At 34.2% G+C, this 22,500-nt stretch overlaps 2 protein-coding genes across 3 annotated transcripts in view; one reads left to right on the forward strand and one right to left on the reverse strand.

Moving 5' to 3' along the window:
• LOC145306160 (uncharacterized) overlaps positions 1-22,500 on the forward strand; it is a 287,293-nt gene that overhangs the window by 7,242 nt on the left and 257,551 nt on the right. The window contains exons 5-6 of one of the 2 annotated variants that reach the window (XM_080148139.1): positions 3,399-3,498; positions 4,387-4,464. In XM_080148139.1, coding sequence (XP_080004265.1) covers positions 3,399-3,498; positions 4,387-4,464 — 178 coding nt within the window. Of the gene's footprint in view, positions 1-3,398; positions 3,499-4,386; positions 4,696-22,500 lie in introns of those variants that run through there. The other variant, XM_080148138.1, reaches the window with a different exon arrangement.
• The window catches only part of LOC145306693 (SET domain-containing protein SmydA-8-like), a 26,027-nt gene continuing 16,136 nt past the window's right edge, over positions 12,610-22,500 (reverse strand). The window contains exons 6-12 of the mRNA XM_080148996.1: positions 20,314-20,371; positions 17,763-17,817; positions 16,095-16,160; positions 15,045-15,108; positions 14,181-14,221; positions 13,609-13,665; positions 12,610-12,757 (exon numbers count right to left, since the gene is read on the reverse strand). Coding sequence (XP_080005122.1) covers positions 12,656-12,757; positions 13,609-13,665; positions 14,181-14,221; positions 15,045-15,108; positions 16,095-16,160; positions 17,763-17,817; positions 20,314-20,371 — 443 coding nt within the window. The 3' untranslated portion in view covers positions 12,610-12,655. The remainder of the gene's footprint in view (positions 12,758-13,608; positions 13,666-14,180; positions 14,222-15,044; positions 15,109-16,094; positions 16,161-17,762; positions 17,818-20,313; positions 20,372-22,500) is intronic.

Below are 22,500 nucleotides of genomic sequence, written 5' to 3' on the forward strand. Positions count from 1 at the left end.
AAATTGAACGGGAGTGCCACTTTTTATCTTGGCCGGAGTCGAGAAGCCGACATATTTTGCTGGAGCCGGAGCCGTTATTTTCGTTAAAAACCGGCTCCAGATTAGCTAAAAAAAAATCTATCCAATTATATAAAGTAATACGCTTTTTTGTCTGTAGCGAAGGATCTCGCTAACCACTGAACCGATATGGTACTCATTTACAGTGAATCTTCCGAATACGGAGCCGGGGCTGTTATTGTCAGAGGCGGCTCTACGGAGCCGGAGCAGCACCAAAAATCAAACGGCTCTGCATCCCTGCTTGGCTGTTTTAAGGGGTTGTAGACCGTTAACAAGGGGGTGTAAAGGGATGTGGTATATAATTAGGGTCAGTCCGTACGTCCGTCCGTCTGTACGTAAAAGAATTTCTCGTTAATTTAGACAAGTTAGAATTGTCCCATCAATTTCAAACTTTGCATGATGATTCCTGCAGTAGTTAGGTACAATTTAGAAAGCGTAGCAACTCTATAAGCATTACCAGAATGTTCGTTTGTCCATTTTAAACATGTTGATTTTTTATGTGATATAATTTTCCGATTGATCTGATTTTTGGAGTACTGATTCCTATTACAATAAGGTACAATATTACAAGCAAATCATCTCTATAATTAAGTCCTAAAAATTGTCAGTATGTCCTTAAACAGTATTCTGTATTTAAGAAGTTTTTTAACAAATATACGTATAATTTTGTCAAAACTTTTATATTTTTATTTTGTAAATTCAGTTCTGACACTGTATAAGAGTAAATGTTCCTGTGTCATAACGTTTTAGAGCTTTTATTAATGTTGTCATCCTTGTTAATGATATAATTACCTAATTTAAATATTATTTACTAAGAACAAATATAATTATGTATGTTATTCAAACAAAAATAAACCTTCAAAACTTTATACAGAATATGCTAGCTATTTATAGAATCATATAAAGGAATAAGAAAATGGAGTAAAAATTCACATACTTTACTATATTGATGATAAACAAAATTACCCAATCTGTAGATTAAAATTGCTGGTTGTAAAGTTGTGACACTTTTAGTTTGAATTCAAAATTCAATAAATAGGTTTTTAGATTGTAAATTGAAGTGAGAGGCGCGAAATTTTTTTAACGTCCCTCATTAAATCTCTTGAAGTACCCGTTGTTCTACAAATAATTTGATAATAAGGGGTAAATTTGTTAATCATAATTGGGAATGTACAACAATTTATTGTCCATTGTCTTATCCCTTAATATCCCTGAACCTACCTCACCTAATTTATGAATCAATGATTAAAGCTTTGTACATTAGTACAGGGATCTAAAGGGATAAGACAATGGTTGATAAATTGATGTAAATTTACCCCTTCTGTAGATTACAATTAGTTGTTGAAACTCAACTTAATGAACTAAACAATCAAAATTCACCCAAAGTGCCCAAAGTTGTTAAGCCAACGAATAAGAAAACGTTGTTATAAAACTTTGGGGACTCGTGTAATTAACAGTCCAATGTCCCCTCCCTCCCTGAAAATAATATAATTATTATATTGATAACATGGATTTAGGAATAGGTCAATGCTTGATAAAAAAGTAACAGGATGTTTGTGTTTGTATAACGAAGGATCCTGCTGACCGCTGAACCGAAAGGTTATCCATTTAATTTTGGGAATTGCCCCCTCCCCCAAAGTATTTTTTTTCACTTAAAAAAAAATAAAGTTTAAAGTGAAGGAGGGAGGGTGGGGACATTGGACTGTAAGTTACAATGTAAGCCAAAGTTGGCTAAAAAACTTTGGGTACTATCATTGAATGTTATTTACTAGTTGTGTCCAAACTTTTCAACCAATAACTTTGTTGTTATAATTATTTGGAATGTATATCAATTTATCGTCCATTGTCTTATCCCTTAAGAAACAATCTTATCTCTTTAGAGTACGACCTAGTAATCTCTATAGAATACGTGAATATATTGACAGGGGAAAGTTTGTCGTGAAATTGCGAATTTGGACCTCATTTATTGGTTAGTTCGTTCATCCAATATTCGTGGAGGAAATAATGGAAGGGGTGGTGGATGGGGGGTTTCGTTATTTTATCCAGCTGCAAGCAGAATTTTATTAGAGTACATGAAAATCTGGTGCAGCATCCGAGTAATGACATCCCTAGTACATTTTTCTGTATGAAATACATGCACGCACCATCATGTATTCATTACAATATATGTATGATCATAGATAGACATTTAGTCACAATAATCTGTTAAGACTAAAAATTGGGACTCCTAGCAGACGACAATTTTTAGTAGCGAAGCTACTCTATAATTCGAAATGTCCATCCGTCCGTCTGTCCGATTCAGAAAGGGGGAAACGTGATTTTCTTGGCTCCAATAGTGAGCTGAAATTTCCATCTATGACGTCAATAGAATAGGTAGGCCAAAAGTGGTGACATCAATCCTCATTTTAACAGGGCACTAACCAAAGCTACGTTTTTCGTAGGGAAGCTCTATAATTGAAATGTCCGTCTGTCCGTCTGAAACGTTTTTGGGGAAACGTGATTTCCTCGGCTCCTGTTTAAGATGGACGCCTGAAATTTTCAGCGTTTAAATAAGTTCACATTCTCCATAATTTTACCAAATTATACTAAGATTCGTCAATGGCTGCAATTTTCAGGGATTAAATGAGTTTCAATTCTGTGCACTTCTAATAAGTTTCATCAATCTTTGCAAATTGGTTGGGTTTGCAAGTTCGATTCCTAGATTTTTAAGTTTTTATGATTTTTTAGACTTCTATACAAGTTATAAGACAGAAATAAATTGAGGGATTACATAAGTTTACATTTTACATATTCCCACAAAGTTTCATTAAGATTTGCTTATTCGTTGGGGTGTTAGATCGATTCCTATGATTCTTGATTTTTTTTATTTTGATGTTTATTTTTTAAAGCACTTTTTTATCCATAATTTTTAATTTATTCAAAATCTATTTGTTGAAATTTTTAAAAAAATTTCTATTATTGCAATAATGATGTGAGACTTGTATGCTCTAATCAATCCTTCCTATTATCATTCTTTCCTCTCCAATATGATTTTATTTATTGCTTATTATCTTTTTTCTATTTTTTTTGTCTTATTTATATGGCCTGTATGAAAACAATGTGTGAATACACATTACTGCATACTTCCTTTTTTTTAGGAAACTGCCATTTGGGAAGAATTTTTTTTTATGAATTAACCATATCAATAAAATTTGACTGTATATATAAATGTATATAATATTCATTTAATTCATTTATTATTTTGTTGTTGTTTTTTTTTCTATGTATGTACACCCAAGAATAATAAATCTAATCTAATCTAAGCTTTGCTACTTATGGTGTGATCCTTGTTTTTATTTTAGATCCCTTTGGGAGTGTGACAATTATGACGTAGGGCCTGGTCCTTTTTCAATGACCCTGTATCATGACGGTACTGATGGCATAACCATGGAATGGGTTAAGGTGAGTTTTTAGAGGGATAAGACAATGGCCGATAAATTGGTGTACATCCCCATTGATGATATCAAAAGTTATCCTTTCTGTAGATTAAACTTAAAGTGGTTGAAACGTTTGAACACATAACTTAATGAATCAACCAATTAAAATATAAATCAAAAGTCCCCAACAATAAGAAAACGGTATTTTAAAACTTTGGGGACCAGTGAAATAAACAGCCTAATGTCCCCTCCCCCCCTCTGATGTCAATCTTTCAGGCCTTCCATAATTTAAAGCTTCTACCATAAAATCAAGTATGTTATAATTGTCCTATCGATTTCAAACTTTTAAAAATGTTGATTTTAAACTATTTTGGTAAAAAAATTTATATGATATGATTATCCTATTAATGTGATTTTTGGTTTAAGGAATCCTAGGACAACAAGGTAAAATGTTAAAAGGAAAGTACCTCTAATAAAGGAGAATATGAGTATACCCCTTAACAGCTAGTAATTTTGCAACACACATACAGGTTCCACGACAAACGCAGGAGTCCCAAACGTCGGAGTGGACAAACGCAGGAGTGTTAAAATATTAATTTAAGTAAGTATTTCTATACAGGTTAGGTTAAGTTAAGATATGAATATACAATTAAGCCTCCCGCAGGGGTTAGGCATTTAAAAAATAGTTTTAAAATATGTAAGGTTAGGTTAGGTGAAGGGTCTACACCTGCGTTTGTCCACTCCGACGAGTGGGACTCCTGCGTTTGTCCTTGGACCCATATACATACATACATACAAATTTGTTTAGACTTCTGCAAGTCAAATTCTAAAACCTTATAATTGTTAACATTCGTTTGTCCTTCTGTCTGATTTTAGAGCTTCGCTTTTATAGATGTTGCCATCCTTGTTTTAGATTCAAACCGAGCTAGGAGAATATCAGTGCAGCGGTTTTCCAGACCTTGATGATCATAGCTTCTTCCAAACTTCTTGCTTTTAAACATTTGAAATTGAAAGGAATTCAGTTTTCAGTATAGCTTTGATACTGGTTAAAATCCGTTGGATTAGAACCGTTTTTCAGCCATACTGAAAAAATCATGTAATATAGACAAATTTTCATAATTATTAAGATAAAAATTATAAGCTTAATACCGGTTTTGTTAGACAACTATTATATAATAAATGTTAAATTATTTCTTTCTTTTTAAATAAATATTTATTTGTATCAGTTATATTTTGTTTTAAAAAAATAAATTATCGAAGGCTACTTTATAAATAAGGTCAATTCGGCTGTCTGTCCAGTTGTTTGTACGTACATACCTCCGTCCGTTAGTCCAAGTAAGTTAAGAAAAAGGGATATATATGTATTATATAATAGAACCTTATAAGCACTTTTGCTAAACATGTATAGTAAAGTCAATAAGTTTAATTAGGTCAAATGTCCATCTTTCAGTAGCAAAGAATCTCGCTAACCGCTGAACCGATATGGTTCTCTTTTACACTAAAGCTTCTTTTAGGTCCAGGGAAGGTTTAGAACGGTTTTGAGGAAGGATATTTTTACCCTCAAGTGCCCCTAGAGACCTCAAGAGGTGAAGCCGCTAGTACCTATCTTATTACATAAAGCAATAAGATTTTTTTGTCTGAAGCTTCAGATTCCAATAACTACTGAACTGATTAAGTTCTCCATTTACGAGAAGCTTCTCACAGGAAGGCAATTTAATTTTCAGATTTAGGTATTCGGATGGTTTTATACTATTTTTCTGCCATTTTGCCCCTCTGCCCCCCACAATTTCGATTACAAAGCCCCCAGATGCTAGGGGTGAAGCTGCTAGATATTTAGATAGACATAAACACTTGTAGAGTGTCAGAAATGAATAATCAGAATATGAATATACATATCTAAGTCGAACGAAACAAAATTGTAGGTAAATTTGTTGAAAAAATGCTTAAATACAGGATATTGTTTAAGGGCATACTTACATTTTTAAGATTCAATCTATAGAGATGCTTTGCTGATAACAATTTATTCTGTTGTCCTAGGAATCAGTATTCCAAAAATCAGGATAATTTTATCACATAAAAATTTGTTGTTAAAAAAGTTAAAAACCAGCATGTTTTATATGGATGTACAGACTTTCTGGTAACGATTATAGAGTTGCTACGCTTTCTAATTCGTACCTAACTGTAATTCATCATGCAAAGTTGGAAATCGATAAGACAATTCTGGTGACCCCGTTATTACGTGCATGACAAATATCTCGAGTCTAACATGTCTAAATTAACGATAAAAAGCTAACCATTACGGACGTACGGAACCTAATTATAGATAAGCTTCGCCTTTAAAAAAAAAACACAATTATATAACAGTAATTACATAAATTTATTATATAAATGCAAAGTATCTAATTATCTTGAGAAAATTATATTTTTCCTCCGCAGGGACTAAAAGAATAGGACAATTGAGGGTAAAAACACCCACCTGAATTTATCTGTAGACACTATAATGCTGGGATCTAAAGGGATAAGACAATGACTGATAAAATCATGTGCATCCCCAATGATGCTACACAAAATTACCCCTTTCTGTAGATTACAATAAGTGGTTAAATATTTTAAACACTTAACTTAATGAACCAACCAATCAAAACCCAATAAAAGTCCCTAAAATTGTCGAGCCAACGAATAAGAAAACGTTATTATAAAACTTTGAGGACTAGTGTAATAAACAGCTCAATGTCCCCTCCCTCCCTTTTTCAATGGCAGGTCCAACCACCTAGCGGTTTTTCGGTAGCGTAACCTACTCTAAAACTAGGGTCGGCCTGTCCCAACGTTCGTCCGTCCTTGAAAGCTAACAAAAAGTTAGATTTTCTTACAGGCTATGGAAACTAGAGGTTTCATTTTTGTATGTATTTTGTATGTTGTAATTTGTGTAATCTTTGTGGGGTAATTTTGTTATCATTATTGGGGATGTAGATCAGCTTATATTTTCCAATGTCTTATCCCTTGAGAGCCCTGTCTTGCCAAATTTGCTCAACAAAACGTGCAAAAATTGTTCATCCCCGCGGAATAAATTAATGAGAACTGGTCGGGGAGGGAGGGAGGGGACATTGGACACTGTAAAGTATATTAGTACCCAAAGTTTTACGTTTGTTGTTTAAAAGCTTTGGGTACTTTTATTAAATCGAGGTTTAAAATATTTTAATGTACACACTTTTGAACCAATCATTGTAATCTACAGAAGGGATAATGTTGTTTATCCTCATTTGGTATGTGCATCAGATTATCGACCATTGTCTTATCCCTTAAGATCCCTGAGTTAAAGAGTTAATACTAAAATTATTATGTCCATTTAAAATTACAAACCACTGACAATAACGTCCAAAAGTAGCGACGCCGTTGTTTTAGTATGGAAACCGATTAATATCCACTGGATTAGAACTGGTTCTTAGCCATGCTGAAAATTCATGTATTGTATCGTATTAATAAAAATATTCTAGTTTGTTGGCAGAGCCTTTGGCCACCTGGGGCTAACAAAACGGGATTCAATCTTATTATTTTTTCATTGTACTATCCATGGAAAGCTAACCTAGAAAACGTGGCTCAACACGTACCGGGAGGTGATAGGTTCAAATCTCGGCTTCAAATCACGTTATAACTAAAGACGTTAAAACTGGGTCCTTCTGCTTCTATGTCAGGTGTGCGACATAAATAGTTAGAGTAGGGGGGGGGGGGCCTTGGCCCAAAAAAGGCGCAACTCATTACCATGCACAGTTAGGACCTCTTAGACAAAGGTCGTACAATCAAAGGGTTGGTTGTCCATAGAGCGAATGGAGTATGTTTTTATTATCCGTTGGGTCTTATAGAAATTTACAAAATTTGGGTATAGCCCCTTACGTGACAACGCCTCTTAAGGGGCATTTCGTCTTTTTTTACAGCAGCTTTGAAAATCTAATGTTAAAATACGACGAAACGCCCCTTATTTCAAATCAATTAACAAATATATATACAATTAATAATTATTTCAGCTTAATCGTATGAATAGATTGTTCTATTAATATATTATTTAAGCTGCAAATCTATCTAAAATTTCAACTTTTCAGACGGTTAGTCTGTTTTTATATTGTTCTTTAAGATGATTGCAGTCTAATAGGAAGGAAAGGGACATTGGACTCTATATTACACTGGTACCCAATGTTTTATAACCACGTTATCTTATTTGTAGGCGTAAAATTGGTTGTTCAATTTTTTCCACCAATTGAAATAATACTAATCTACAGATGAATTAACTTTTTGTTTATCATCATGGGGCTTGTAATCAATTGATCATCCATTGTCTTATCCCTTAAGATCCCTTTATTTTTTTTTATTTTTATTAGTGTTTAATTCTTAATAGAAAGATACTTTATAAGGGTCATCTCAAAAAATGCCTATCTCAGAAAACGCCCATCTCAGGAAACGCCTATCTCAAAAACGCATATCTAAAAAAACGCCCATCTCAGAAAACGCCTTTGTCAAAAAACGCCTTTTTCATAAATATACAGAAATATTTAAAGAAAATCCTTTCAAGAAAAAAAAATTCATATTGTTTATCCGTCCGTTGGTTCGTAATGCTTTATGGGAAAAGGTAATTTTCTCGGCTGCTATTCAAGCTAGACAGCTTATTTTTGTGAAGATTTCCTTATCCTATAAATATCCAGCATAAAAATTACTTGTGGTGTCAGTCTGTCAGTCATGCTAAAAAATATAAAATATAAAAACGAATATGAAAGGTTTCTATAATTTCATTCTTGATTTTTAAAAAGAGCTTTAATTCAGGGATCTAGGGATGGGACAATGAATCAAATATTCAATATTTTAGGGATTTAGCAGGTTTTGACTAACTTTGAGGACGAGTGCACAATTGCCGCTGAATTTGTTATGATCCTAGCAGACAAAAATCAATATAAATAATTAACATAATTTCTGGCAGACAAAAATTTGTATTAGATAAAACTTTTTGGTTGATTCTATTAATTATTTTTTTTATAAAAATATATAATTTCATAGATAGAAAATCTACTGTGATATTATCTATCAACCCCTGTATTTTAAATGCATGTTTTTTGTATTTAGTTGCAGCAGTTTATAATATAGGACTAGGGATGAAAAGGTTCAAAGGGCGATTTTTCTAGTAATGATTTACAGAATGTTTTCTTAGAACTTTTTCTTATTTTTGAGGTTTCTAAATAAGATTAACATTACCTTTACCTTTTTCTTCAAATTTTCTGGATAAACCTGTTTTTCATGGCCTTTTTAACTCTTAATTGAATTAATTGCCCATTGTTCCATCCCAGTTTCCCTGGCTTTAAATAATGAAATGTCCATAATCCAATGCATGATATTGTCTGTGCTTCGCTACTTATAGAAGTTGTCATCCTTGTTATATTATACCCCTTGAACTACAATGAGGAAATTTTGCATCAAACAAGGATGACAACATCCATAAAAGCGAAGGCTTAACAAATTATTCAGACAAGACAGGAAAAACGAACATGAAAATCCTTATAATAAAGTAACAGGTTTTTTGTCTGTCTTTACCGAAGGATCTCGCTAACCGCTGAACCGTTATGGTTCTCCTGTACATGATAGCTTCTCATTGGTCCTAGGAAGGTTTATAACTATTTTTGGAGGAGGGTACCACCCCTACCCAAGAGAAAGCGCCCCTAGAAAAAAGTTACCCCCCCCCCATAACAAAAATAGAATAAAAATAGGGGAGGGAGGTTGCCATTAGTATATGTATAAAGTGACAACTAATAAAATATTAAACATTATTTAGACGATCTCCAAAACTTACATTTTAAGACTTGATTATAGAGATGCTTCGCTTACAACAACATACATTTGGTCTTATGATCCGTATTCCAAAAACCATTGAATTTTAATAGGATGCTTTTTTATTATTTTCTGTAGCTTATGATTATAATAACTACTGAGCTGTTCGAACTCTTCAATTAAAGAGAGCTTAACATAGGTCTTGGGGCGGTTTTAGGCTATTTCAATAGTAGTGCAAGGTAATTTACAAACAGGATCTGATTTTCAAGGAAAGCTTCTTCTACCTAAGCTATTTAATTTTTGCATATATGACAATTATTTAATTAGCCGACATTAAAGATAAACGACTGGTGTATTTTGGTGAAAATTTGCTTCTCAATGCACATATACCCATTATACATCACTTTGTCCGTTGGTCTATCTGTTTAATGGCTGTTATTCATGCTTTTATGTGTTTGAGCTTCGCTACTTATGGATGTTGTCATTCTTGTTTTGATTTCCTTATACTTAAATAATGTGCAAAGGGATTTACAGCAATTTATCGTCCATTGTCTAATCCCTCAAAATTCCCGAATAAAACTTAAGGAAAACAATAAAATAGTTTTGGGGACGGAGATAATATGTGCAGGGAGAGAGGAGACATTGGACTGTAATCTGCACTGGTACCCAAAGTTTTACAACTATGTTATCTTATTCGTTGGCACTATTAGTGTCCAACGTTTTTAACCAATAATCTATCTTACAGAAAAGGGTTATTTTACTTATCAGTTGGGATTTAAATCAATTTATCGTCCATTGTCTTATCCCTTTAATTTCCTTGTATTTTTTCCCATTGTAAGGTATTATTGTAAACATAAGATTTCGATGGTAACTAAAAAAGAAACATTTTCGAGGTTAAAGAATTGATAAAAACATAGCAGAAATATAGGGATAGTGTTTATTGTAAAAAAAATTCCAGTATGGCTTTGAATGCGGTGGATAGAAACCGGTTCTCATCCACACGATAAAACTATGCCTAGCATCGTATTATATCCAGCTTTCTACGAATATATCCGCGGAAAGCTGTTTATAATACGATGCGAGAAATAACCATTCCAGTATGGCTTTGAAACAGATTATCATACGCTTTATTACAATCGGTTCTGAGCCATAATGAAAAATTATGTTTCGGATCGTTTTATGGACAACTTTCTACGAATAATAAAATTAAAAATCATTTTGTTAGTCCGGGCCTTCGAGCTGTGTAAAATAAGATGCAAAAGACAAAACTGTTTCTGTAACAGTTAGGTATGATTTAGAAAGCGAAGCAACTTTATAAGTTTAAAGCCGATCCTTATAATAAAGTAAGAGGATGTGTGTTAATCTGTTTGTTTGTACCAAATGATCTCTCTAACCGCTGGACCGATCGGTTCCTCCTTAACAGGGTAGCTTCCCATAGGTAGCGGGAAGTTTTATAACTATTTTAAGGGAGGGTACCACCACCCTCCCAAGAGAAATTTTTTTACGTTTCTTGATTTTACAAAGAGAGTTTAACGCAACATAGACATAATTTTAAAATAACATTTAAAGTTTCACTAGATAACATAATTTTAAAATAACATTTAAAGTTTCACTAGATGTCTCTAGGGGCGTAGCCACTACTGATTAAGATAAAGTGTTTATATAATTTTGGTTGCCAGTATAATTTACAGTCCAATGTGCATGTGTTTAACCAATGTTATTATCCCTAAACTAGCGGCTACGCCCCTAGAGGCCTCTAGTTGCTCTTTAAATGTTTGGTTTTCTTTTTAAAAAAATACATAACCTTTCTATATTGCGTCCAAGTCTCTAAGCGAAAATCTATTTTTAGATTTTTTTTGTGATTTCTCTATGAAGGGTGGTGGTGGTACCCTCCCCCAAAATAGTTATAAACCTTCTCAAGACCTACGAGAAGCTACCTTGTTAAGAAGAACCAAATCAGTTCAGCGGTTAGCGAGATCCTTAGGTACAAACATAACAACACACAGACAAACACACACACAAACATCCTGTTACTTTATTATGAGGAGTTTAGCCAATATTAATTTCCCTAAATACATGAAAATTCTTATCTTATCAGAAAGCTATTAACTAATGAAACTTTTTTTTTTTTTTTTCAACATATATTTTGTTATATAACTATTTTATCAGGCAAAGCTTTTCTATAATTAGGGTATGTACGCCCGTACGTTAGTAACGATTAATTTATGCATATTAAAATTGTCCTATCTATTTCAAATAGGAATTTGAAGAAAAGTGCCACTATCTATAATACAAATCTTTCTGTCTGTTTTTCTGTGTTTTTATCGAAGGATCTCGCTAATCGCTGAACTGATCAGGTTCTCCTTAAGAGGGTAGCTTCTCATATGTCTCTGGAAGGTTTATAACTATTTTGGGGGAGGGTACCACCACCCTACAAAGGGAAATCGCCAGTAGAGAAAAAAATAATCACCCCCCCCCCCCCAAAAAAAAAGCCGCTAGTTTGCATTATAAATTGAGGCCTCTAGGATCACTTATGATTGCAGGGGTGGGGGGGAGGGAGCGGACAGTTTGGGATTCAATTTCATTTTCAAAGATAAAAAGTAAAAAAAAATTTTCACATTTTCTTGATAGGTACCCTTCCTCAAAATGGTTATATACCCTATCCAGCGGTAAGCGAGATAATTCGGTGGAAAAAACACACAGACAGACATTCTGTTACTTTTATAAATATCATCATTTCTTGTTTATTAGCAGAGCGACTCTATAAGCCAATTCAAATTTTGTATTAGATTGTTAATATCTTTGGCGTTCTGTTGGAAAATAACTGCCCCAAAATATTTATAAACTTTCATTTCTTGTTTATTAGCAGAGCGACTCTATAAGTCAATTCAAATTTTGTATTAGATTGTTAAAATCTTTGGTGTTCTGTTGGAAAATTACTCCCCCAAAATAATTATAAACTTTCCCTGGATTTACAAGAAGCTTCACTGTAAATGAAAACCATATCGGTCCAGCGGTTTACGAGATCCTTTGGTACAGACAAGCAAACACCCTATTACTTTTATACATAGGTTTAAAAATATACAATTTAAATTTTTTATTGCTTACTATAATAGCTACTCTATAATTTATTTCAAACTTTGGATTAAATTTTTAATGTCTTTGGCGTTATGTTGGAAAATAACTCTCCCAAAATAATTATAAACTTTCCCTGGACCTACAAGAAGGTTCACTGTAAAATTGGAACCACATCGGTCCAGCGGTTTACGAGATCCTTTGGTACAGACAAGCAAAGATCCTATTACTTTTATACATAAATTTAAAAATATACAATTCAAATTATTTATTGCTTACTATAATAGCTACTCTATAATTTATTTCAAACTTTGAATTAAATTTTTAATGTCTTTGGCGTTTTGTTGAAGAGTTGACACCATTCTGAATTCCCAAGTCTCGGTTGCTTCGTTGCTAAATATCTGAAAACAAGGATGACAGCATAAATATAAGGGAATCTTAATAAAATCAGAATGCAGTTTAAAGTGCCTATCTATAATACAAAGTAGAACGATGTCTGTCTGTCCGTCTGTCTGTCCGTCCCTTAAGATCTCGGTAACCACTAAACCGATCGGATTATACTCTTCAGGGTATCTACCTATCGGTCCAGTGGTGGTTTTAAGCTATTTTCTTTGGGGGTGGGACACCCCCAACCCCCCAAAAATGAAAATTTACCCCCCCCCCAAAAAAAAAAAAAATTTTCTTCTTGAGAACACATTAGACTATGAGCAGCACCAGTAGTAATTTTCTTGTGAACACATTAGACTATTTTTTTTACGAATTTTGCGAATTCGTTATTTAATCGGAAAATGTTTTCCTGCTGGGTAAGTGCGAAAATTTGCGATCCGTTCTGCTGGGTAAGTAATAGAAGATGTAATTATACCTCTTGGGGCAAAGCCCCTAGAGGCTAGGGGCGAAGCCGCTAGTAACAAAATGACAATTGATATGCCAGTATACATTGGTCAATTTAAATTTATACTGGCCTATCATTAGTCATTTGTCATATATAGATGTATAATCCAAACAACTACTTGCCCCAAGTGGTGGATACCCTAATCGTCGGCTAGCAAATTACTGTCTGTTCTTTTGTAGGGACTCGATCGACTGTGTTTATATTTCCGATGCTATTAGCTGATTTACAAAATGGGATTGGGGAGTTACATAAAGCTCATATCCCCTCTGTTCTGTTACTTTTATGGCAGACTAACAAAAACAAAAACCCTATTTATTGAAAAAACTGGCCCCAAACCTGACCTCAAAAAGTAAATGATACCTTTATTGCTAGATTAAGAGTAACCAAACTCTTTTGATAATACTTCTTTGATTCGGTCTAAAATTTAAAAATTGTAAATTAAAGTGTCATGTGTGACGTCATAAAAATACGTCTAAATCCATCTCTTTTTTTTAGGGGTTTCCTTTCCCACTTATCCTCTCATCCTTCCATTCTAGACGTTTTTTTTATGAAATATGAAACTTTCCATATTTCCAATGAAAATAAACAAAATAACGCTCTTTTTTTGAAAGATATTATAAGTAAAATAAAAGAATCTTTTTCTGTCCCTCTTTCCCTTTCTCTTGCTATATTTCTCTATATTTCTTTCTTTCTTTATCTCTCTCTTTTTCTACTGTCTGTCTCTGACCAAGCCTTACATATCATAAACTATCTTAAATGCCTAACACGTAAGGGGGGCTTATTTGTGTTATAATAACTCAACCTAACCTAACCTGTATAAACATACTTGAATAACTTAATATTTTTTAGAAACTCCTGCGTTTGTCCATTCCGACGTTTGTCTTTCTGCGTTTGTCCTGGAACCAATAAAATTAATAAACCACTGAATTTACCTTAGTTTGCTTATTCTTCATTAAACTTTGGGCTACCATAGCTGAAAAAAAATACATTAAAAATATTAAGAAATTAAGTACTTAAGTACAATTTAAATTAAAAATAACTAGCGTCTACGCCTCGTAGAGGCCTCTAGGGGCACTTAAGGTTGTGGCAGGTTGAAATCGACCTTCCATTTTAGGGGTGGGGTAATTTTTTCTAGGGACGATTTCTCTTGTGAGGGTGGTGATACCCTCCTCCAAAATAGATATAAACCTTCCCAGGACCCCTGAGAAGCTACCCTGTAAAGGAGAATAACAGCGATTAGCGAGATCCTTCGTTACACACACACACATCCTGTTACTTTATTATAAGAATAAATCTCATATAAAAAGGTATTTTTTTTAAAAATTTAATGATAAGTTGCATTTTTAGCTAATTACTGATGTTATTGACTTTAGAGCAGCTATTCAGGGGTCATAAAAAAAGAGAAAATCATAAAATCTTTATATTTAAAATTAAACCTTCAGTAGATTAAAAATTTTGATTTTGGCCGTATATCATTATCATTATCAATATCCGGCCGGATACCGGATATTGAAACTATCCGGATACCGGATATCTGGATGATATGTAATGCCGGATATCCGATAATTTGCAGGATATCGAACGTTGGCCTGATATACGGTAGAACCGGCATTAGAAATCAGCCGGGTATCCGGTATCCGCTCTCCGGCCAAAAAAGTATCCGGTCTAATCGAAATTAAGATTATATTAGTGGAAAAGTTTGAACACTGCTAGTTTGAACAAACCAATTAAGAATAAGGGTAACCAAAGTTTTCAGACCAATGAATAGGAATGCATGTTAATAAAACTTTGGGTACCTAATGGCAAATAAAGCTCGTGTAAAATTCTGCCTTTTCTAACTGTCAAGCCTGGCTCTAAAACCTAAAAAAAAGTTTAGAATTGATAGGTCAATTTTAACATACCTTATTCACAACGATAAGTGCTAGTGGCGTATAAAGTTTGGCTTTTTAAAAAAAATTTTGGGTATAGTCCCTTTCGTGGAAAAGTCTCTTGAGGGGCGTTTCATCGTACTTTCACAGTAGCAATTCCCAGATTCCTAGCCCCTGCGGGGGGCTCTAAAACTGCGGGACCAATTGCCTAACCCTGAGGCGCAATCACCTAATCTAACTTAATATCCTATAAAAACTACTGTGAAAATACGGCGAAACGCCCCTTAAGAGGCGTTGCCACGAAAGGGACTTTACCCAATATGGATTTGTTAGCATTGCATATTATTTATCAGGGATCTAAAGGGATAAAACAATGGCCGATAAATTGATGTACATCCAAAATGCTAACACACAGAATTATCCCATCTGTATATTATAACTACTGGTTGAAACGTTTGGTTTATCAACTCAATGAACCAACTAATCGAAATTCAATATTGTCCCCAAAGTTTTTATGAAAAAGAAAACTTTATTATACAACTTTGAGAACAAGTGTAATAAACAGCCCAATGACCCCTCCCTCCCTGCTATTCAAAATGTACAAAAAAAATTTGGGGTTGTATTTTTTTTCCAGGGGCGATTTATCTTGGGGAAGGGTGAAGATAATTTCCCCCTGAATAGTTAAAAACCGTTCCAGGACCTTTGAGAAGCAACTCTGTAAAGGAGAACCATTTAGGTTAGCGATATCCTTTGAACAAACACTTAGATACACAGACAGCAAGATATCTTGTTACTTTTCTATAAGAATAAGTGGGGATACCCTCACCCAAAATATTGATATTTCTTCCCAGGAATCTTACGAAGATTCACTGTAAAGGAGAACCATATCAGTACAGTGGTTAGCGAGATCCTTCGGTACAAACACTCAGATACACAGACAGCTAGACATCCTGTTACTTTTTTTTATCATAAATCAACCTTTAAAACCTCAAGGATTTCTTCGCATAGCTGGATTTTTCTTTGCCAATCGGATACTTTCATCTCCTTAAAAAAAAACGAGGATAAGGATTGGGCCGAATACTTATTTGGCCAGATACCGGATATCCGGCTAATTCATAATGCCGGATAACCGGATATTGTAGTATCAAATAAAATTTCTTCATACAATTCGGCTGCGTTTTATTCAAGAAAACACATTTTAAAAAATTACGACTCTTGCATATATTATTTAGGGCGTCTCATTTTCTTATATAACTTTTAAACTGCACATTCTAATTCGAATACCCATGCAAAAGCATATATTAATTTTTATATTTTGAGCGTTGAACTAAAAAGCTGACAATTTCAGTTTAATAGGATTTACATTAGAGTTGGGACTGATACCGGATATTGCAACTATCCGGCCGGATATCCGGCCATATAATCTTTTATATTATACTACAAAAAAACCCTACTTTTATATTTTAAATTGCTGTAATTTTAGTTTTTTTGGGGGCTAGATGAAAATTTTTCTCTGAAAATGTTTATTTATTTAAAAATTTTATATTACAAACTAAAAACATTATTTTTGGCGTCGACAGCTGTACTTGGCTGCTGCCAGCCGCCGAAACTAGCAGTCGGCACCAAAACGACATCCGATTTTTGGAAAAAGTTTTGCTACTTTAATATCCGGTTAACTGCCCGGATATTTGGTAATTTGCCGTATATCCGGCGTTAGCCGGGTAACTGTCCGGATAGCGGATATCCGGCATTAGAAATCAGTCAAATATCCGTTATCTGGTATCCGGCCAAATATGTATCCGGCCTAACCCTAATTTACATTAGAAGTCAATGTCGGAAAAGACAGTCAGATAGACAGGCAGACACAATCACTTGTAGAGTAGCTGCGATAAAATTAACCCCACCTGTTGTGTGTATCCAGGCAAACAGCCATACAGTCCCAACAGGACATACATACAGACAGACAGACACAATAACTTATAGAGTAGCTGCGATACTATTGACCTAACCTGTTGTGTGTATCCAGGTAGACGGCCATACAGCCCCAACAGGACATACAAACATACATACAGACAGACAGACATAATTATATATAGAGTAGCTGCGCTATAATTAACCTGACCTGTTGTGTATATCCAGGTAGAAGCTGTACAGTCCCAACAGGATATACATACAGACAGACAGACATAATTACTCATAGAGTAGCTGCGATACAATTAACCTGACCTGCTGTGGGTATCCAGGATCACAGCCGTACAGTCAATTAGGACATACATACAGACAGACAGACAGACATAATTACTTATAGTGTAGCTGCGCTACAATTAACCTCACCTGCTGTGTATATCCAGGTAGACGGCCATACAGATCCAACAGGACATACATACATACAGACAGACATAATTACTTATAGAGTAGCTGCGATACAATTGACCTCACCTGTTGTGTGTATCCAGGCAGACGGCCGTATAGTCCCAACAGGACATACATACATACATACAGACAGACATATTACTTATTGAGTAGCCTTGCTACAATTAACCTCACCTGTTGTGTGTATCCAGGCAGACGGCCACTCAACGTCCCAACAACATACATACATAAAGACAGATCAATTATGAGTAACTATGCTAACATTGATCCTACCTGCTGTGTGTATCCAGGTAGACGACCGTAGAGTCCCAACAGGTTGTATTTTAACCTAATATAAATAATATAGAAGTGTTATAAAAAATCAGCCATGTAACGTGATAAAAATGAGGGATCTCATTTTATGTTTTTTTTCCCATTTCTCCTCTCATCCCTTATTTTTATGACGTCACATGGCTCATATTTTGAGACACTTTGTAAAGCCTTTTAACAGTTATAAATCTATCTCAACCATAACATTTATAAATTAGTAACTACTGCTGCTTCATAACGAAATATATTTCAAAGAAAAAAATCTTTATTATCAATCGCATCTGTAATAGAAAACAACAACATAAATAAATGAAAAGCTTCATTATATGTTTTTTCATGTGCTTCACTTAACTGTGTTTAGTGCCCTAGGAAAATGGGGATAGACGTCACCGCTTTTGGCCTACCTATTCTATTGACGTAGTAGAGGGAAAGAGAAAATGAAGGGAGAAAGACTACCCCTAGAAAAAGGATGGGGTGTAGGATATTTACTGACGTGAATAGAATAGATAGGCCAAAAGCAGTCACATCTATCCCCATTTTGCTAGGGCACTATAGACAGCTAAGTCACGTGTTTTATATTTTCTCTATGAAATATCCTCTAGAGTATTACAGACTGACTGACGGACCAAGATGGTTATTGAATACGAGATTATATCTATAATACAAAGTAGAACGATGTCTGTCTGTTTGTTTGTTTGTTTGTCTGTTTGTTTGTAGCGAAGGATCTCGCTAACCGCTGAACCGATCGGGTTCTCCTTTACAGGATAGCTTCTCATATGTCCCGGGAAGGTTTAGACCTATTTTCTTGGAAAGTGGGACACCCCCAACCCCCCAAAAATGAAAAATACCCCCCCCCCAAAAAAAAAAAAAATTCCTTATTAAAACTAAAATTAAAACAGTTGGGTCTACTACCCTCCCCCTCCACCCCCCCCCCCCATTTTTTTTATTTTTTTTATTTTTCTTTTAAATCTTAAATACGAAAAATTTGTTTCATCAAACCTCTTTGGACAAAGCCCCTAGAGGCTAGGGGCGAAGCCGCTAGTATATACATAAAATATTCGCCGTCTATATAATATAGCAGCCGAATAATTCTAATATATAATGGCAATTATAATGTAAGAAAATTGTTTAATGGATAAACATTAAAAGAAATCTTCACAAAAAATTCAGCAGTCTATCTTATGTTCAGACAGTCAGACATTTATGGGGCTTCATATATATATACGTCGATGGCTACTCTTTATAATTAAGCCTCTAGATGCTAGTGGCGCAGCTGCTATTATAATAAGTATAGGCTATTACATAGTACGTTAAGAACATAAAAAGAGGACTTTCCTTCAAACCGCCTAATGAGCAAAAACTCCCCCCACCCTTTTCTTTTATAAACCGAAATGGAGGGGGTATTTTTTCTACCCTTTGCCTAATATAACCTAATATAGACCTGACCCAAAAAAAAACACCCCGTCCTTATTACTATAATATAAATAAGGGGGGGGGGGTTAATATGCTCGACTAGTCATTTGAAGGAAATTACCCATTATAATTATAAGCAGATAAGATCATGTTAAATTTTGAAGTACGTTTTTATGGGGTTTTCTTTACTAATTTTTAAATACATATTTTTTTTAAAGCGAAACTTTTCTATAAATAGGATCGGTAGGTCCGTAATGGTTAGCTTTTTCATTAATTTAGATATGTTAGAATTGTCCTATTGATTTCAAATTTTGCAGGATGATTCCTATAACAATCATATAGCAATTCTATTATAGTATTCATGTGATTTTTGGATTACTAATTCCTATTACATCAATGTATAAAGTTAAAAGCGAAGCATCTTTATATTCAAGTCTTAGAAAAATAAATACATCTTAAACAGTATCCTGTATTTCAGCAGTTTTGCCACAAATTTACTTACAATTTTATTTAGACTATACATTTATATTCTGCTTTTTCAATTATGTCATTCTACAATGGTTAATGTTCGTTTGTTCTACTGTTTTAGAGCTTCGCTTTAAATACCTTATGTCGATAAAATAAACTGATGTTTGTCTGTGTGAAAGTCTCTCTATAGATTAAGATCTCGCTAACCACTGAACCGATATGGTTCTCTTTTACAGTGGAGCTTCTTATAGGTAACAGACAGTCACACATCCTCTTACTTACTCTTATAAGCCTAATAATTGCTACGCCAATAGCCTTAAGGGGATGACGGGAGAGGCTTAATGAAATGGCTTAAAACAACAGATCTATAGTATAAATGTATATAAAGACAAAACTACCTCCCTTCCTTTTTCAAAGACCTCTTTCGTCGTCTGCTTCTAAATTATTTTCTGCTGCCTGGCTGTGTTAATATAAGCAACACCATATTGGTTGATTTTAAATGACCCAATAGAAAGGTTGCACAATGCGGTTGCGACGGGGAGATACAGTTATTTAACCATTTCTCCCACTAGTGTTTTACTCTAATCTTAAAACAACTCCAAGCATTTTCTGAGATATTTAGCATCAGACCTACCTGATAAGAAGCATATTTGTTCCAGCAAGTTTTTTTCCTGCTTCTACCAAAAACTTTTCTTAAAAAAATCAACAGAAATTGACAGTTTACCTCAACTAATAATTATTTATAACATCGTATTATAGACAGCTTTCCACGGAAATTAAAATGAAAAATTGTAGGAATAAACCAGTTTTGTTAGACCGGAGGCGCTTATATATATTTTTTAAAATGGAAAATTGTCTATAATACGATGCTATACATGATTTTTTAGTAAGATTGATAATTGGTTCTATTCCTGTGGATATTAATCAATTGCATAGCTATACTGTCACGTAAAGTAATATTGTTTTTTTAAACTTTGGGCACTGTTATAAAATCTGTATTGGTTGGTACAAACTAATTTGCAGTGAATTACATTGGTACCCAAAGTTTTCTTATTCGTTGGCTCCAGAACTTTGAGTACTTATCTCGAATCTTTATTGGGTGGTTCAAACTTTACAACCAATAACTATTGTTTGCAAAAATGGTAGTTTTTGACGTACATTAATTTATCGTTCTTTGTCTTATCCTTGAAAAAACATAACACAACTGAAGAAAACCATTAAAAAATATATTTGACCCTAAATCTCTATTTTTGTTATCTAAATGACTTTAGAAATAAACAAGGATGATATGTATGCACTGGGATGTAAAGGGATAAGACAATGGCCGATAAATTGGGTTCCATTGGAATTCAGCCCACACGGGATTCAACCCACGGTATTCAGCCCACACGGGATTCAACCCACGGTATTCAGACATACGGGACTCAACCCACGGAATTCAGTCCATACGGGACTCAACCCACGGAATTCAGTCCACACGGGATTTAACCCAATATATAGATAAAATTCTCAGCTTAAATTTTTTTTTCAAATTTGAGAACAAAATTTTAGAAATATTTTTTTTCTCTAATCTTTTTTAAAGCATATTTTATAAGATAATTTCTACAATAAAAAAAACATAACCTTTTTTTAAAACTCAAATTTAAATCTTTTTTAAACTGTTAATTTTATATATATATTGGGTTGAATCCCGTATGGACTGAAATCCGTGGGTTGAGTCCCGGATGGACTGAATTCCGTGGGTTGAGTCCCGTATAGACTGAATTCCGTGGGTTGAGTCCCGTGTGGGCTTAATTCCCTGTGGGCTGATTCCCGTTGGGTTGAATCCCGCTGGGCTAAATTCCGTGGGTTGAATCCAGTGTGGACTGAATTCAAATGGAACCCTTAAAGTAAAAATAAATTATTACCTAAGAGGTTACAAGTGGGGGTGGGGGAAGGTCGGGAGAATTAGCTTTCAATTTTTGTTTTAAAAAAAAATTTTCTCACTCAAAATAATCATAGATCTTCCCTGTGTAGAAGAACTATATCGGTTCAGCGGTTAGCGAGATCCTTCGGTACAGACAAACAGACAGACATCCTGTTATTTTAATAAAAGATAAAAGAAGGCAAAAATATTTTCAGTTATTTTAAGGGATAAGACAATTAATGATAAATTGATGTACGCCCAAAATGATGATAAACAAATTTACCCCTTGCGTAGATAAAAGTTATCAGTTGAAAAGTTTGAACCTACCAATCAAGACTCAATTAAAGTACCCAAAGTTTTAGAGCCTGACTATAACTTAACGGTGTATTAAAACTTTGGGTACCAGTGTAATTAAGGGTCCAATGTCTCTTGACAATTATGTTTACAAAAACAGAACAGTAAACTGTTATTTGCAAAAATTACAGGAATTTTGTTAAATTGTGAATATGTACGGACGTACGCCCATTCCCTTAATATAGAGTAGCTGCGCTACGTACAAGCCAGTAATAGTGCATCAATTAGAGGAGGAAAAAGGCGATTTTCTTTCAAGTGGCTAGTAGAGCACAGAACTCCCCATCATTTTTTTAAAAATTAGTTTTAAAATTAGAAAAGGAAAGAAGTTTTTTTGTGTATAGTTTCAGTAAGAAAGGGAACAATGGGCTGTTTATTACACTAGTCTCCAAAGTTTTATCATCAACGTTGTTTTTATTCGTTAGCTTAACAACTTTTGGGACTTGTAGAGAGTTTTGATTGATTGGTTTATTAAGTTGAGGGTTCAAACTTTTCAACCCCTAGTTGTAATCTACAGAAGGAGTAATTTTGAATAAAATTATTGGGGATTTACATCAATTTATA

This window comes from Acartia tonsa, chromosome 14 (genome assembly GCF_053477335.1).
Source record: "Acartia tonsa isolate MP-2025a chromosome 14, ASM5347733v1, whole genome shotgun sequence".
Classification (NCBI taxonomy): Eukaryota; Metazoa; Arthropoda; class Copepoda; order Calanoida; family Acartiidae; genus Acartia; species Acartia tonsa.